The sequence below is a fragment of the Schistocerca piceifrons genome, chromosome 2, assembly GCF_021461385.2.
Source record: "Schistocerca piceifrons isolate TAMUIC-IGC-003096 chromosome 2, iqSchPice1.1, whole genome shotgun sequence".
In the NCBI taxonomy this organism is placed as follows: domain Eukaryota; kingdom Metazoa; phylum Arthropoda; class Insecta; order Orthoptera; family Acrididae; genus Schistocerca; species Schistocerca piceifrons.
Window position 1 is genome coordinate 606,693,882 of NC_060139.1, and position 17,818 is coordinate 606,711,699.

The 17,818-nt window shown below is 39.4% G+C and overlaps 1 protein-coding gene across 3 annotated transcripts in view; it reads right to left on the reverse strand.

Moving 5' to 3' along the window:
• Window positions 1-17,818, reverse strand: part of LOC124773198 (PEST proteolytic signal-containing nuclear protein-like) — a 71,673-nt gene that overhangs the window by 12,286 nt on the left and 41,569 nt on the right. For 2 of the 3 annotated variants that reach the window (XM_047249380.1, XM_047249381.1), the window contains exon 2: window positions 4,223-4,415. In XM_047249380.1, the coding sequence (XP_047105336.1) occupies window positions 4,223-4,415 (193 nt within the window). Of the gene's footprint in view, window positions 1-4,222; window positions 4,416-6,692; window positions 6,848-17,818 lie in introns of those variants that run through there. The other variant, XM_047249382.1, reaches the window with a different exon arrangement.

Below are 17,818 nucleotides of genomic sequence, written 5' to 3' on the forward strand. Positions count from 1 at the left end.
CCGTATGGTTCATCTTCGAATGTAGCAGCATTTCAATGTACTACGAAAATCCAACTGGCAAGACTGTTTGGGATGTTTGTCAATATGGCCAACTCTACATTCTGAATTGTGAATCACATGCAGTATTCTCTTCACCATAAGAATAATACAAATATAAACATTTTTCCATGTATTATTATGTGTTTGTTGCTATCTCATTTAAATCCTGTCTGCCTAATAAACTACGAAACTAGAGTGAGACAACAGCAAACGCGGAAGAATAAACATATCATGTCATGTTTATATTCGTATTATTCTTATGCCTAATAGTGATACAGTCAGAAACGAAGCACAGCAATTGACTAGATTTTTAAATCTAAGATGACTCTAATTTCTGTGCAGAATGTAATGTACTAAAGAGGCGTCTGCAAAGATTTTCCAATGGAGAAAAATTTTTGCTAAACTCTTGTTCAGAACATCATCTATCATACGTAGTGTATTATTTGGTTCTTGTTGATCATTATCAAAGAAAGCAGCAGTGCAAGTAACAACAAATTGCAGTCTCTTGCCATTGTTTCGCTAATGAGACGATTCCTCTTTTTTTTTTTTAATTGTAAGCGGCGGTAGTGCGCACAAAAGCAAGCCATGCCGCGAGCCGCGACAGGCCGTAAACATGCACTATCAGAATGCGACAAACAATGCATGACACAGTACAGTAATGCATTTTCAGCTTAGAGTGACGTAAACACCTATAACAAAGAAAACGGTGCTTATCAGATCAAAGAAAAGTAAGCAATCAATTCAAACCAGATGAAGCAAGTGAAAAAGGAAGGGTACCCATACAAATACGGATGGAGCGCCTGACACATAGCAATGGCTACCTGGTAAAGCTTAACTGCTAAGATTACGACTCGAACCAAACTACTGTAGCTGTATCATCATTCATTCGACCTAAATTGTGTCTCATATTACAATGGACCAACTTTGTTTCGATTTGGAGATGCAGCCTAAAACTTCTCTCTCCCCTTGAATTTCGAATCTCAAATTTCAGGTGCAGCTTAGATTCGGAAAATTTTTTTTCCCTTGATTTTGAGTCTCATTTTTCAAGTGCGGCTTAGATTCGAGTAAATACGGTACACAACAGATCTTGCAAATAAACAAATAACACTCATAATATCAGTAACTCCAATTACAGAAATGTGAATCTATTATGGAAAGATGTTTGCTGTAATTAGATGGAGTCCACCCAAATCTGGAATTTCTATTTGCCAGTGATTTAAAGAGCCCTTGACATGCAACATGATTATTTATTTTATATTATTCTTCAGTTATCAGCAGAAGGCCAAAAATTATCCTTAATAGGAACATCAGTAACCCTCTCCACTCCACCATGCATGATGCTAAACATCACAAATTTTTTTTTTTGTACTCTGATGTCGAGCCTAACAATACTTTTCTGGCACTCACATGCTTCATTCTCAAATCTGCCTGTACTAGGCCGCAATGCTGCATAGTACTGTCATCTAGGAAAGCCTCTGTTAGCTCAATGTCGCACTGCAGCAGTTCCATAAAGAGAAAGGTTGTTCTTGTTACATTCAATAGGTGCCAAAAGGGCTAGTTCTGTTAGATCTACATCCATACTTTGTTAAGCACCTTACAGTGCGTGATGGAGCGTACCTCATACCACTAGTCATTTTCTCTCTCGCTCCAATCACAAATAGAGTAAGTGAAATACGACTGTTTAAAAGTCTTCGTACATCCCCTAATTTCTCGCATCATATCTTCACGCTACTCATGCAAAATGTATGTTGACGGTACTAGAATCATTCTGCAGTCGGCCTCACATTCCAGTTCACTAAATTTGTGCAATACTACTGCGTGGAAAGGGCATCGTCTTCCCCCCAGGGATTCCCATACGATTCCAAAGAGCATCTCCATAATACTTGCATATTCGTCGAACCTACCAGTAACAAATCTATCACCCCACCTCTGAAATTTGCATATGTCTTCATTAAATCTGACCTGGTGGGGTCCCCAACATTCGAGCAGTACTCAAGAATGCATTGCACTAGCATTCTATACACCATCTCCTTTACCAAAATTCTCCCCAGAACATGGTGTTCAACATTCACCTTCACTACTGCAAACCTGACGTGGTCATTTTGTTTCACACATTTCACAATGTTACGTCTAGATATTTAATCAAAGTGGCAGTGTCAAGCTGCCCCCTTCTAACGCTTTATACGAACATTGCAGTTTTGTTTTTCCTCTCATCTGCATTAATTTGCATTTTTCTACTTTTAGATCAAGCTGCCAATCATCCTACCATGCAGACATTTTATCTAAGTCATATTGTGTATTTCTAAAGTCACTCAATGATGAAATCTTCTAGTAACTGCAGCATCATCAGCAAAAAGCCCTCAATTGCTGCTCACCCTGTCCCTCAGGTCATTTAAGTACACAAAGAATAAAAGTGATCCTATCACTCTTCCCTGGGGCACTCCTGGTGATACCCTTGTCCCTGATGAACACTCGCCATTGAGGACCATGTACTGAGTTCTATTACTTAAGAAGTCTTGACCACACTCACATCTGGGAACATATTCCGTATGTTCATACCTTCGTTAACAGTCTGCTGTGAGCCATCATCAAGTGGTGGTGATGGTGGTGGTTAGTGTTTAACGTCCCGTCGACAACGAGGTCATTAGAGACGGAGCGCAAGCTCGGGTTAGGGAAGGATTGGGAAGGAAATCAGCCGTGCCCTTTCAAAGGAACCATCCCAGCATTTGCCTGAAACGATTTATGGAAATCACGGAAAACTTAAATCAGGATGGCTGGAGATGGGATTGAACTGTCGTCCTCCCGAATGCGAGTCCAGTGTGCTAACCACTGCGCCACCTCGCTCGGTCATCATCAAGTCAAAAGCTTTTTGTAAACATAGAAATATGGAATCTGTCTGTTGTCCTTCATCCACAGTTCTCACGATGTCATGTGAGAAAAGGGCAAGCTGAATTCGCACAAGTGATGCTTTCTACATGTGTGCAAAAGCTTTTCTGTTGCATGGACATTTACTATTCAAGCACAGTCCTTTCTGAGGAAGGGGTTGGAGAGCTTTTAGAGAAATGTCTATATGAAAATGAGAGCAACTAATGATTTTGACAATGATTCATTTGAAAACAACTGGAGTGAAATGACAATGGAGACAGTCCACCCAGAAGAGTTTAAAAAATATCACGCATGACAAGTTTTGTACTGTAATGGTTCTGCCAATATATCTGAATGACAGTGCACTTTTTTTAATGCCTATCCTAACTGTTGGTTAGTGACTTTACTGTTTCCACAAAGACTTTTGCAATTCTCTGTGGTGAAATCACTGCCCACATGGCAGCAATTTAAATAAGAATGCATTACAGAGTGCAGAGGGTTAACCACTGTACACTGTAAAAGTACAGTTATAAAATTATAAAAATCATAAAACTATAATTGTAGCATACAAAGAGTGAACATCATGAAATTAAAAAGTAGACAAGTGCCAGCAGGACTCGTGCTCTGAGGGTTCCGTGCAAACTTAATTATGTTCATTGACAAATTCATCTACAGACTTTGACGAGTGATTGCAAGTATTAAAATATGTGATACCGAGGGCTGTATCTTGATTGCATTGAATTACAAGCTTAATTTTTCTTACATCACCAAGGAATATCAGACATTAGGATTTGACAAATTTCAACTTGATAGCAAAGTCCACTCCTGAGGAAAAGGGGCTTTTAAAGATGGGCAACAGAGTGGTCATATAATTTTTCTGCTTTTACTGATTAAGGTACGGAACACTACTAATGGGGAATGCGACACACAAAAAGTTAAATCGTAACATGTGATAAACACTATTACTCTTGATGAGATGACCTATGCAAACATGGAACTATGAAACAAGAACACTGATAACTACATCAATTTTCTTAATGAACACTTGCACTCAGTACCTAACTGTTGGTAAATTTCCCAAATTGTATGGTTGTTATTCTTGAAACTTTTCTGTTCATAACATTTCAACCAGAGCTGCACTGAAATATATCATGATTCCCTGCCGAAAGAATGGCACGATATTACTACTATTGTTATCTATCTGGGTGAAACATGAGGAACAGAAAAGTTTCTTGGACCATGGCTATACAACCCCAATAATTTACAAGCAGCTAAGACCCAGTCATAAACACCTTCACATTGTCAAGACACTACATACCTGGTTCATCCCAAGTTTGATTTGAATTCCTTTCTTTGCTGTCTCATCATTGCCCTTTTCACTTGGCTTTCCAAAACCCATAGAAAACTTTTTCTTCTTTGAGCTGTCATCATCTGACTTATCCTTCTCATCTTCTTTCTGGTCTGGCAATGACTCTGGTCCGTTCTGGGGCGACCCTGAGCAAGGTGAAACACTGGCAAAGTTGAGATGATGAAGCAATTAGCCTTATACACAACCCACAATAACCTATGACTTAAAACCTTAGCAGAAGGTGACATTTAGTAATATTCAACACATCTCTTATACTACTTACAAAATGTATGTGTGGCAATACTACTACTTCCGCAACAATGACTATATTCATCAGAAATAACAAAAGGTAACAGGAAAATCTATAACAATTTATCAAAAACTTTTCAATATATATGTTACCTCTTTTCTCAAACAACTAACCATTTCTCATGCTGCAGGGGAAAAACAAATTATGCATCTCTAATCACGGTTACTGAATCACATTAGAGTGGTATTGACCTTAACCCCATATTAAGGAAAGAAAATTTATAGGTATCTGACCACCAGGCCAAGACAGGTAATTGTTTCAGATCATTGCTGAGCACATATAAAATTCCACAATTTTTGTAGTGTGTGTACATGGCACAACAGATGATTGATACATCTTGTAAGTGAAGGTTACCATAAAAATCTATGTTTGCATTTTTTTTTAAACTGGAATAGATACCAAACTTAACATCTTAGTTTCCTGCTTCCATCACCACACAAACTAACACCACTCCAGCAACTATTACAGCACTACCAAGTCAATCATATAGATAACAATGGTAGTAATATCGTGCCATTCTTTGGAGCAGGCAATCATGATATATTCCAACCAAATGCAAAACTGAGCTTTTACTGTATCAATATTTACAGTTCTCATTACTTTCTTCTCTTGAGACGAAATACAGAAGGGCAAACACGAACTGTGGAGATTGCACCTCAATTGGCTTCAAAATAGAGTGATACAATTTTTCTTTCAGAAATGCATTTTCCTTGGCCAGGATATTTACTGCATTTTATCTTAACTCACTGTGAACAACAAAATCATCCACCAATTTTTGGGACAAATTTGGAATGTGTGTACAAATCTACTTTCAACCTATGACTAACTCCCTGCATCCACATTCAAGCCATTAGGCCTAATGTAACACAAGCATTATACATTCCTAATAGAACTATTTGATGTAATTAATTACACACAAGGATATAATTTTAAACAAACTGAATACACAACTCATAATATATTTGAAACTTAATTTACGCTGTCTAAAGACGCAGCAGTATCGCACAAAAAAAATTATATTGTACAAGAGGAGTCACGTCAGCAGAATGACTCTTTCACTCCGCAGCAGTGTGTGCATACTTTTGATCAGTTCAGTTCACACTAAAGCAATGCCTGTACAAGGCAAGGTTCTGGGTACGGGGTCCAACCCAGCACACTGTTTTAATCTGCTAGGAAGTTTCAAGTTGCCAAGACACAAAGGTTAAAAGTATACTAACTTATAAAAATGTGTTAAAAATAAATTAATGGTAAACTCTGGTGATCACATTAAGCATCTTTATACACATCTCGAACAAAGAGAAATACACACATACAACTCAGTAACTTGCTAGGCTTAAAATGGTTACCGACACTGAAGGCAAAAATTCATTTCATGTTGTCATGTAGTCAACAAACACTTTAGGGCATAAAACTTAAGCTTATGGCAAAGCAGATGGTACGGATAGGGAGGTAACTGACTGAAGTCTCACTGAAACACAGTATGTTACGGACGCTTCACCCAGGATCACTCACACAACTAACTTTGGTACATGACTAATCCTCAATAATAAAGTTTCTATTCTGCAGATAGCAACAATTTTTGTAACGCAAAAATTATTCTCTAGAAATAACTTTTTTCTTTGTGCACAGAACAAGAATCATTTGAAATGTATTTATGTCTGAATTTAAACCGAACAATGTCAGGCATCTGATTACTGAATGTAAGGTTTGGATGTCAGAATCATGTTGTCTCTACCATCTCTTCAACTAACACAGCTTTAACCGCAATCTAAAATAAGGAATCAATGCTTCGCCTCTTTAAGTTTTTTCTTTTTTATTTCAGTCATTTATTTTTCTAAGGAATAACTACAAGAGGTAAATGCTATGCGGGTGTCGTACTTACAGGACAAAGGTGCAAATTTTTTGGCTTACAATGCAATAAAGTTAACGTGATGTTTCAACTGATTAACACTGGTAACAGCTAGATATCAGTCAGAACCTTCCATTCCGAACAACCTGCAGAACGGATACGAGTTGCCAGCAATGTGGGTATTTTGTACTACTACTTCCATAGTCACTTAACCTAACCCCACAAGAAAATTTCTCATATAATTGCACAAATATCGCAAAAATATGCGACAGTGTAACAACCTTTCGTTACTTCTCCTCTTGAGTTTCTTTTCGACATTGTGTATTGATGCTTATTTGCCTATTTGCACACTCCACTAAATTTCATTTACAACCCTTGTTAACACAAACAAGCGATCATCAACACTTCAAAGCAAAGAGATCCCTCATGACATCATAGATACAGTGCCAGAGCACAGACATACATGATATCTGTGTGCCGGCGTCGTCGCTACGCAAGTACAGATAAAATGCATACAGTGCACGTAGACAGTTTAATTCTTGGAACGTCTGAAGTGACATTTACATTATCATTTGAGAGTTGGGTTATTTATTTTGTTTATTGAATCTCATGCTTTGCGATTAGACAAATAAATAATTTATAGTCTCCGGAAGGTTATTATTTTATCTTTATGTGGAAAAAACAAAGCAGGATCGCTATTCGCTATAAAGTGGTGACTCCACAAACAAACAGAAACGTATAAACAGATGTGCATATGCAGTGGATATCATCAGGCAAGTGACCACACGGAAGTGCACGGAGAAACAGTTAACAGCCCTTCACGACAATATCCAGAGACAAATCGAGGAACTATAATTGGCAATGGACGAGCAAAATACTTCAGCAATGACTCCGCGTTCGATAGTTGACGGCAGATGTGCATCGACAGGCAAGCTGCACATGAGAATGTGCACATTACAGTTTCTGCCAGACAAACCACAGCTATGGTTTGCGATACATTCGACCAAAACGAGGTAGCGAATGAACGCACAAAGTTTGCCATGGCTGTGAATTCGTTAGATGCCAGAGCGTCTGCAGTTGGCATGGATATCATACTCAGCCCCCTGACGGATCACCAACAGACATGTTTAAAAATATATGAATCAACAGAATGTATAAACGTATGCAGCAAATGTGAAGAGTGAACAAATGGGAGACAGGACGCCTTCCGAGTACTGGCGGCACCTGCGGGGTATGGTCAGAAAAACTGACTTACCATACACAGTGCTGAGACACATATGGTTCTTATAGTTGCCTGGTATGAACAAAGCAGCAGTGGTAATTTGCGAAGAACAGGATTCCAGGAGTTAATAACAGCTGTTGACAAAGTTAACACAACATCAGGCAATATGTGAGCAGCATGTGTAACAGTGGCAGCGGATGATTGTGAGCAACAAGAGACAGCATCAGTACAGAAGCGCCAGCAGGCAAGAGTTTACAGGGCAAGTTACTACACCGCAAAGGCAAGTGTCGCGGTTATTGGAGAGGAACTCATCTTGGCAAAAGGCAAGAAACGACGATATTATGTAAGTTAGCCAACAAGGGCGTATGTGTTGGTATCACCCGCCGTTCCGTGATTGAGCGACAAAATGTACAGCACCATGTAGGCACCCAAATGGCACCAGCGCACTGCAGTAGGTGCGGCATGCCGCAGTATACGACAAGAGCGCATTCAGTGAAACGTGGGTACACCGAGAGACACAGAAATATGAGTAATTTGACCGGCTTACATACTCCATAATAGAGATTGTATGTCAAGGACGTGAGATTGGGCCACTGTTATGTAATGGACTCAGGACGACACTTTAGTGCACTGCCACTCAGGGACTGCCAGACCTCAAGCACATCTCTGTGAATGCAGCTAACAGCAGCAAATAAATCACCAACAAATACTTAAGGAGGTTGTAATTTGGATTTAGAGTTGGGGTTTCGACATAACTACAAGTGGAATTCATTGCTGGTAGAGCTTTCAGAGTCCATATCAGGTACAGCTTACTTGTGCTACATGAAGATGGAAGTAAATATCAGGAAGGCACAGATTAAGAAAGACTGCGAAGTAGTCATGGGTAAGGTTAGATGAAGCACGTGACTCACCATGGACTGCATGCATAGTGGAATCGCACAGGGCAAAAAGGCAGTTCAGTGGCATCTATACCAAACGTGTTGCACAACACAGTGCAGCGCATTTGTATTATACCTGGTCAGCTGGTATTGCAACAACCTCAGAGATTAGCTCAAGATAGTTTTGTAGCAGCCCAAGACTGAATTTGAGGGTTTGCTTTAAGCAGGTTTGTTATGTCGATCTGACAGACATATTGAAGACAGGTGTCATAGAACCACTTAGGTTATGGCGGTAAATGGAATACGTCCTCTTAGTGGTAAGACAGCTGTAATTGAAGAAGTACCGCAATCAGCTGACCAGCTGATTGGTTCAAATGGCTCTGAGCACTATGGGACTCAACATCTGTGGTCAGCAGTCCCCTAGAACTTAGAACTACTTAAACCGAACTAACCTAAGGACATCACACACATCCATGCCCGAGGCAGGATTCGAACCTGCGACCGTAGCAGTCGCGCGGTTCCCGACTGCGCGCCTAGAACCACTAGACCACCGCGACCGGCGACCAGCTGATTATCGACAGCATAGAAGATGTTTAGGGGTGGTAAATGTTTACTGGCACCACTTGCCAAGAGCAACTGAGATCCAAGGACTGTTGACAGTAACACAAGGAGAAAAGAGTACAAGTGGCCAATGGCTCTTATAGTGGTCCACAGAAATCGTTTGAACAAGTGAAGACAGATTTACAAAAGTTGTTTCTCCTGGCACACCCAATACCAGACAATCCATTGTCTATAGTGGACGATGCTAGCCAATAAACATTAGGGGCAGCACTCCATCAATAACCGAATAAACATTACTAACCTTTGGGTTTTTTTATCACACAAACTCATGGAAGCACAGATGAAGTGGAGTGTGTGTGACAGGGAACCCCCAACAATTCATCAAGCTGTGAAATAATTTCGTACTTGCATAGAAGCTACGACTTTCACAATTTATACCGACCACAAATAGATAACGTTCGCATTCAGTAAATTGTAGGACAGCTGTTCTCCATGACAATTCCCACAGTTGGAATTCTTTAGCCAATTCACAACAGACTTGTGTTATATAAAAGGGGGCTGAGCAAAAACGATTTCCCAGACCACCACTTATGAAGAATTGGCAGCAGCACACGCCACAGGCCAACAACTATTGACAGTTCTGGCAATATGACACTACCAAACAGCAGCTTCGGCAACTATGGCTAGCATGGGCAAAAGGTCAGCATTTGGTGTGACATAACATGAGGCAAACCTAGACATTTCATTCCTCAGGAAATATGGAAGCCTGCCTTTCATAATTTTCATGGACTGGCCCACCCAAGTGCAAAACACAATGTGAAACTTACAATGGATCCCTTTGTGTGGCAATGCATTAAGAGGGTTTGCTGTAGGTGAGCTAATTTGTGCTTGGCATGCCAGGGATATGAGGTCAGTTAGCACATTCAAAAACGAGTAGGAGAGTTCATGTGGAGTACAGAAAGATTCACCCATGTCCACCTGGACGTTCTGGGACCACTAAGGCTTTGAGAGGGGTACTGTTATTTATTGATGACCATGGATCAGTACATGTGATGGTCAAAACGCTGCCACTTGCAGATACAGTAGCAGAAACATTGGCACAAGCATTCTTATCTACGTGGATCATGCAGTTCAGATGTCCTTTGCATGTGATCACAGACCAAGACCACCAGTATGAATCGACATTATTTTTGGAACTAGCTAAACAGTGCAGATTCTCACATCACCATATGGATCTCTACCACCTGGTGAGTAATGGCATGGTCGATAGGTGGCATAGTCCACGATTTGCCACATCGACAACTGGACTTTGGCATTGCTGTTATTGTTGTTGGGCCTCTGGACAGCTTGTAAAACAGAGTTGGAAGCTTCCACGGCAGAGTTAGTTTGCGGGAAAGTACTACAACCGCTGGTGGAGTTTTTGCAGCATCACAGGAAGGAATGATAAGCAACACGCAATACGTATGCAAGTGTATGGCCAAGCTCTGCCCAACACACGGTTCTCGACATGATATAGGTAAACAGTCCATACACGAAGAACAAGGTTCTTGCTCTCATGTATGGTTGCAGATGGATGCAGTGGGACCATTGTTGGAGCAATTTTACTCCAGTCCATGTGAAGTATTAACAAGAGGCAAACGTACAATTCAGATAGAGAGCAATGGAAAACAGCAAATTGCCTCAATGGACTCATGCTGTTGCCAGATGACGACATAGAGCACAAACAACAAAAGGAGATGGCGCCCTTGCAGTCACAAAGGCAAGAAGAGGTGACGACATAACAGCCCAGCTCCTCCAGCATTAAAGCCATGTCAGAGGTGGAAGACATTGATTCCTGCGAGATATTCCAGGACGGACCAATGAATAACCTACAATTTCCCATGTGTCCCCAGAGCTGTGTGGGAATTGCCATCACTCAAGTCAAGTGCACACAGTGCACTTCAGCAGTTTATTCCTTGGAACTTCTGAAGTGGCAGTTCCGTATGATTAGTAAAATAAATAATTATAGTCTCCTGAAGCTTATTATTTCATTTGTGTGTGGAATGGGGCTAAGCAGGATTGCTATGATAGCAAACAAAACTCGAAAAATTGTGGAAAAACGTGAAAGCTCCTAATCTGCTTCAACACAAATGTAATAAAAATAATGTTTAGAGCGAGTACTTTTTGTGTGTTCAGTAAGTATTCTGATATCGATAAAGAATGTTTCATATTTTTGCTGCGAAATCACTGTGAACCATGGTCATGACACCTGAAGAGAACTGGTGGAAAAAGGCTTGAAATTTATGATAATTTACACACACACACACACACACACACACACACACAAATAGTCAACACGCATTAACATCAGGAAAAGTATCATTCATTGACAACTCTGAGAAAGCGTAGGAAACATGACAATATTTGTAGTTCTTCTACTTCAATAGACAGAAATTTATCTACATCTGCATCCACATTTATACTCCGCCAATCTAACGGTGTGTGACGGAGGGCAGTCTACGTCTGAAGCTTATGTGTAGTACCATTCTGAGCGAAAACGTCATTGTGTGTTTGTGTGCGTGTACATGCGTGCATGGGCGCGCGCGCGTGTGTTTAAACAGTCGATTTTTAATTCACTGGTTGTATCGCCAAGTAATAACTAAGTTAGTTAATTACATTACATTTCTTGAGTCATACTCCATAGATCCCATGAAGAGTGGTCTCTGGGACATAGAAGGAAGTCAACTATGAAATGACATAAAAGTACTGTATTATAGTGCAAATTCTAAATAAACATTAACCTAAAATAATAAGTTTAGAGTTTTTGGAAGATACTCTTCAATGTAGTACAAGCGGTTGCCCAATACAACGTTAATTAATTCAGTACAAACATTCTTAGCTACATGAGATTTATTGTGCTCAGCTAGGTTGCTGGATATATGTGTACCCTAATATCTGACTGCTGTCTGTACTAATTTTAGCTTCTTGATGTCTTTCTAGAAATTGTTTTTGGTCCTGGAGTTAAATTAATGGTTTTCACGATTTTTTGTGAAAAGATAACTGTGTTGATAATGACAGGTAATCCTTATATATAAAAGGGAACGTCGTGACTGACTGACTCATCATCGCCCAGCACAAACCGCTGAGAATAAAAACTTGAAATTTGGAGAAGGTGCAGATCTTATATTGTAGGTGTCGTTTAGGAAGGAATTTTTCGAAATTTCAAACTTAAGGGGTGAAACAGGGGATAGGGTTTTTGAGAAATGTTGCTATTAAGGCAATTTTGAAGCTAGACCTACGAAAATTGGTATTTGGTTTCTCAGTTAGAAATAATGAAATACATGTTCCAGCATTTTTGGAAATTTAACACTATGGGAGTGAAACCGGGTGAAATCCTTTATTGGAAGTATACCATTATTAAAGAACTACCGAAGTACTTTTAAAGCTACGTCTGTGAGTTATTGGTATATGACTTCTCAGATACAAATTTAAAAAAGTGAAACTTCTTAGCAGATTAAAACTGGGTCTGGCACACAGTTTTAATCTACCAGGAAGTTTCGTATCAGTGCACACTCTGCTACAGAGAGAAAATCTCATTCTAAAAAAAATATGTGTTTTAGCGTTTTTGGAAACTGAATGCCTAAGAGGGTGAAATAGGGGAGGAGACTTTTTATTAAAATATTTTATTATGAAAGCATTTTTAAAGCTAAAACTATGAAAATTTAAATTTAGCTTCTCAGTTAAAAGTAAAAAAAATATATTTTTCACTTTTTTTTTTTTTTTTTTTTTTTTTTTTTGGAAATTCAAACCCTATGAAGGTGAAATGCGGGATGAAATCTTTTATGGAAATAGTTCAGTGTGCAAACATTTTTGAAGCTATTTCTATGAAAATTTGTATTTGGTTTCTCTGTTAGAAATAAAGCATATGCATGTCATTGTTTTTGGAAATTCAACTCCTGAGGGGGTGAGATAGGGTCACACCAGACTGACTCATCATCATCCAGCACAAACTGCTAAGAATAAAAACGATTAAATAAAAACAAAAATAAAATCTTTGCAGGCCATACAGTCTATGCAAGCAAAGTAGCAGGTGCTAAGCTAGTAAACATACATATCATGATGCCGTTGTCAAAATACCCATTTCTTTGAAGACATTTCTGCAGTGTGTTCTTGAATTAACACCAGATATGATTCTTATAATGCAATTCTGTATTCTGAAAATACATTCCTTGCAAGTTGAATTTCTCCAGAAAATGATCACATAAGTCACTAGTGAATACAAACATGTAAAATAAACTAGGATCTTCATATTTAAATCTTCTAAATCAGTAATCATGTGTTAGATGAACCAAGGTGGGTTATTAACTCTAGCTATTGCGTTTACCAATGGACAGTTTTATCTGTCTGCATTTCCTAAAACACAACACTTTCTACTTCTTGTTATTATTGTTAGAGATACTTATTTTTATAGATTTGGAGTTCTGTGAGAAGTACCACACTGTATGTACTGTAGTGGTTCAATGATAATCCGTTTCCTTTTAATCATTCATTGATATTTTCTAAAGTCTCATTAGCTGCCTTTTATGTTGCTACGCATTTTATGAAAATGCAGGTACAGTACAGCAGTATAGTATTTTGAGTCATCCTTCAGACAAGATGAAAAAAAAAAAATCTCTGGACCTGCTGTGTCTACTATTCAGTAATATCTTAACTTTTGAAGACCACCATTTCACCAGGTTGTATTATAAAATTGTACTTCATTATGCACTACTAATTTCGAGCATGGCTCAGTTACATTTACAACAGACATTAATGCGTCATCCTCATCAAACAAAAATTGTATCCCATGCACAGTTGTGCATAGCATGGTTGAAAAAGCGTGTGATATCATTATGTGAAAAAGCGTGTGATATCATGATGTGTAGTCACAGAGCACACCTACACACAGCTGTTTGCAGTATACATTTGTACTCTCTACATCTATGATCTGCAGATTGCAGTTCATCTAAACAAATCAGAAATCGATGATTTTATTTTTCAACCCACAAATAGTTTGATAAACTAAGTTTGTTTTATCCATCTTTTTATCTTCACATATTTTAGGTTCTAAATTTTCAGTTATATTTACTTCTTTTGATACTTCTAGCCTGGAATACTAGTTTATCTTAAAAAGGCGATCCCCTCAACCAAGTGACGATGTGGATATGCCCATGAGTGTTAGTGTTCTCCCTTAAAGATTCTGTTACCAATCCAGCCAATTTTCCTGTCCCTTTCCCATTCCTACTGAGATTTAGGCCATGTCTTGTAAAACTCCACCTGCCCACAGCACCAACACAAACTGAACCTATGTTCGACCCAGTAACTGACAGAAGCAGTTGATCTAATTCCATGCTGAACTGTGCTGTGCAACTGGCGCCAATTGTGGTATCTCAATACAGAAACAAACTCAGCATCTGTACACCTTGCTGCTGGAGCTATCTTTATCAAGTCATTCTTGATACTATGGCCATGTTCACTATTAGCACTCTCCTACTCTACCGACTATTATGTAGGGCTGCCAAATCTTTTTGCATATTACTGTAGAAACTAGCAGCTCAGCTCCAACAGCTGCAAAAGCCATATACTGTTGGTGGGCATTGAGGTTTCAGCATGCCAGGTGCAGCAGTAGGGCAGCTTATATTTTGTGAGGTAAACCAGGCCGAAAACTTCAATCTTGGCGATGTAGCAGAAAGAAGGGGCAATTGCAGGGCACACTAGGCAGTTACCAGATCACCACCCTAGGGTATGTTACTGTGAATGTGACTGGAAGATGAGTATCGGTACAACAAAAGAACTGCCAACCTTTATAAATAGCTGTCAATTTTAGCAGAAATGTCAGCAGTCCAGCAGGACCTACCATGACCAGAGGGCTAGTCTAGGCAATGGAGGAAATTGAAACAGCAACAGTCACCTCAGGGGTGCACCTCTATATCCACTGCGCCCTCCTCTAGCACCAAGTCTATGTTCCCTGACATGGTGCCTCTCAACTGGTGGGCCTCTGCAGGCACACTCCAGCAGCAGTCTGTCTCTTGCTTAGAGGGGCAGCAGATCACAATTTGGGCAGTACTGGCCCTCGTCCTCCTACTTTGGGGCGGGGGAGAGGAGCACTCTGGTACCATGAGCAGGGGCTAAATCCACAACTGGAGGCTGTCATCTGATGCACGTATCCTGTTGGTCTTCTGTGCCACTGGCACCTACTGTGAGCAGCGACATCACACTTACTGGGGCATGCATTCCTGAGTGGGCTTCTTTGGGTCAGTATTCTTGGGCATCAGTGCCACTGTCTGCCAGCAGGCTACCAGCTGGCCCACTCAGGTACCATGTAGTAATGTGTGCCGACTACATGGGCGCGACGGGGCTCGAACACTACACTCACATACATAATTTTGTGAGTCTGCCACACTCACAAAATTTTTAGTTTGATAAAAACAAAATAAAATAAATATTTCTCACTTGCCTTTATCAAAAAGTAATGAACTATTAAAAGACTGAGATGGAAGTTAAAATTTCTGACTTGTGAAACATATCTGTGTTTTTCAGATGTCTTTGTGGAATGCAATAAGGAACACACTCCGTTGTTTCTTGCCTTTCTTTGGCCAAGTCAAAGGCATTCCCTAGAATAAGAGGCACACTATACAGTGAATGGAATCCCATCCTTTCAGCTCGCTTTCAGGTTTCGTTACAAGTGTCACGCTACATCACTCCATTCATCAGAAATTGTTTTAAAAGGTCTGCTTGCCAATATTGAGCAATAACAAAGAATAATCTGAGACATGAGGAAGCCGACTGTTACAGATTTCCTCAACAATTTTTTTTAACATAACAGCGGTGTGGTTTAATATTTCAGTGAAATTGCTTTCGAATAATCTGGATTGTTATCATTTTGTTTGTTGAGATAATGCCTTTGAAGGACCGGGGGAGTTTATATTGTGGACTGAAGGGGTGTTGCCGCATTATTAGATAGTACAAAGATGAGGATCTATTGATAGGATGCGTGGAGCAAAAGCTCTTCGCCGAGAAATAATGTTCGCAGTCTTCAAACGTTGCGCAATTACTGGATGCATATGGCAATCTGAAGCACAATCTTGAATATAGCTTTTATATGTACTTTTTTAGTCGCTATGGATAAATTCGTCTTACGTTTGTCATCATCATCAGAGGTGGATATAAGTAAGACTAACAGTAGTGAAGAGCAGGTTCAGCCAAAAAATAAGGAACCTGAGAATGTGTCTTCTGCCAGTTCCTGTAATACATTAGCAAGAAGTGTCAAGAACAGTCACACAGGTCATACCATGAAGGATCGAAAAATGTATTTCCTTGGATTTATTACGACAAAGAATTGAACTAAGTGTTCTGTAGCATTCCAGATTAATGCACTACATTTTACCTGTTTCTAACTGTTTCTGTTGCTGTTTCTTCATCTGAACGCTTATTTCTGAAGCTCATACTTATAAAGAACGATCTGTGGAATTCTATGTCCCAAAACAAAGTTAGTGAACTCAGTCTCCACAGTATCAAAAGTGATCTACCGATGCCAGTGATATAATCAGTACCTCCCATCACAGAAAGTATTTTGCATGTTCCAGTTTCACTAGAGATCAAGGTGAGTACAGCGAGGTTTTATAAGAACACATCAATAAAATAACAGATAGAACTATAGGCCTAGGATTATTAATATTACCTGTCGCTCACTATCGTGTTTGATTTTTTTATAACATCTATCAGTGTCACTAATTTTTGTTTAATACTTTGAATATAGTAAGTGATAATCTCATTGTTTATATTACATGGGATTTTACAACACACTACCTGTTGTAAGGAAAGTTATGTTAGTTACTGATGGGTTACACATTTTGTATTAGAGATGAGGATTTTTAATTTTTGTAGGAGGGTGTGTATTGGGTACATTACGCTTCTGGGCCTGTGGGATCGTCCAAGTACATTTGAAGCCCAATTTGATCTCATTTTTGTTGCTTCTATGTCAGCTGTGTTTCCAACTGAACCGGGGCAATCTCAATGTAGTCTTCTATAATTCAATTCTTTTATCTTGGCAGTTCGCGCATGCCCGCCCAGACGCGGAAGATTTCTGCGTTGCCAGTTGTACGTTCCAAAAGAAGCAGCACCATAGTATAGTTCGCAGACTTTCGTTTCGGGGAAAGCGCGCAGTTTATGAAGTAAAGCCACCACGGCCGCGTTAACCCTTTCGCTGCTACAGAGACGTACTCCGCGCAATCCGCGATTTTGTCATCATTGAACTGCTCGCCTGTGCAGACACATGGCGTTTCGACTGCTTTGACACTTAATCATTCGATTTCACTAAAACTATTTGGCCCGAAAATTTGATTTTTACGCATCTTCTTGACTGATACATTCCCCCCATAAATGACTTAATTTTGTTTCGATGTTCAAAGCAGTTATTGTGCAGCATTAGATGTAGTAAACCATTGCACGAAATTTTGAAGAGTTTGCAGAGGTAAAAGTCCATAGCGTATACTTTCCGTATGGTCGATTTTAGTTACCACTAGAAATTTCAAAAAATCACATTCAAATGAATAAAATTCATGAAGTAAGACACCTCGATATTGTTTTTAAATAAAGAAAATATTAAGCACCGAACATGATTTGACATGAGAACCTTTTGCTTAGCAGCCATACACTTTAACCATTACACTAACGCAGCTCGTCATTCAATACATTTCCTGGTGGACTTTAAAATATCACGCAAAAT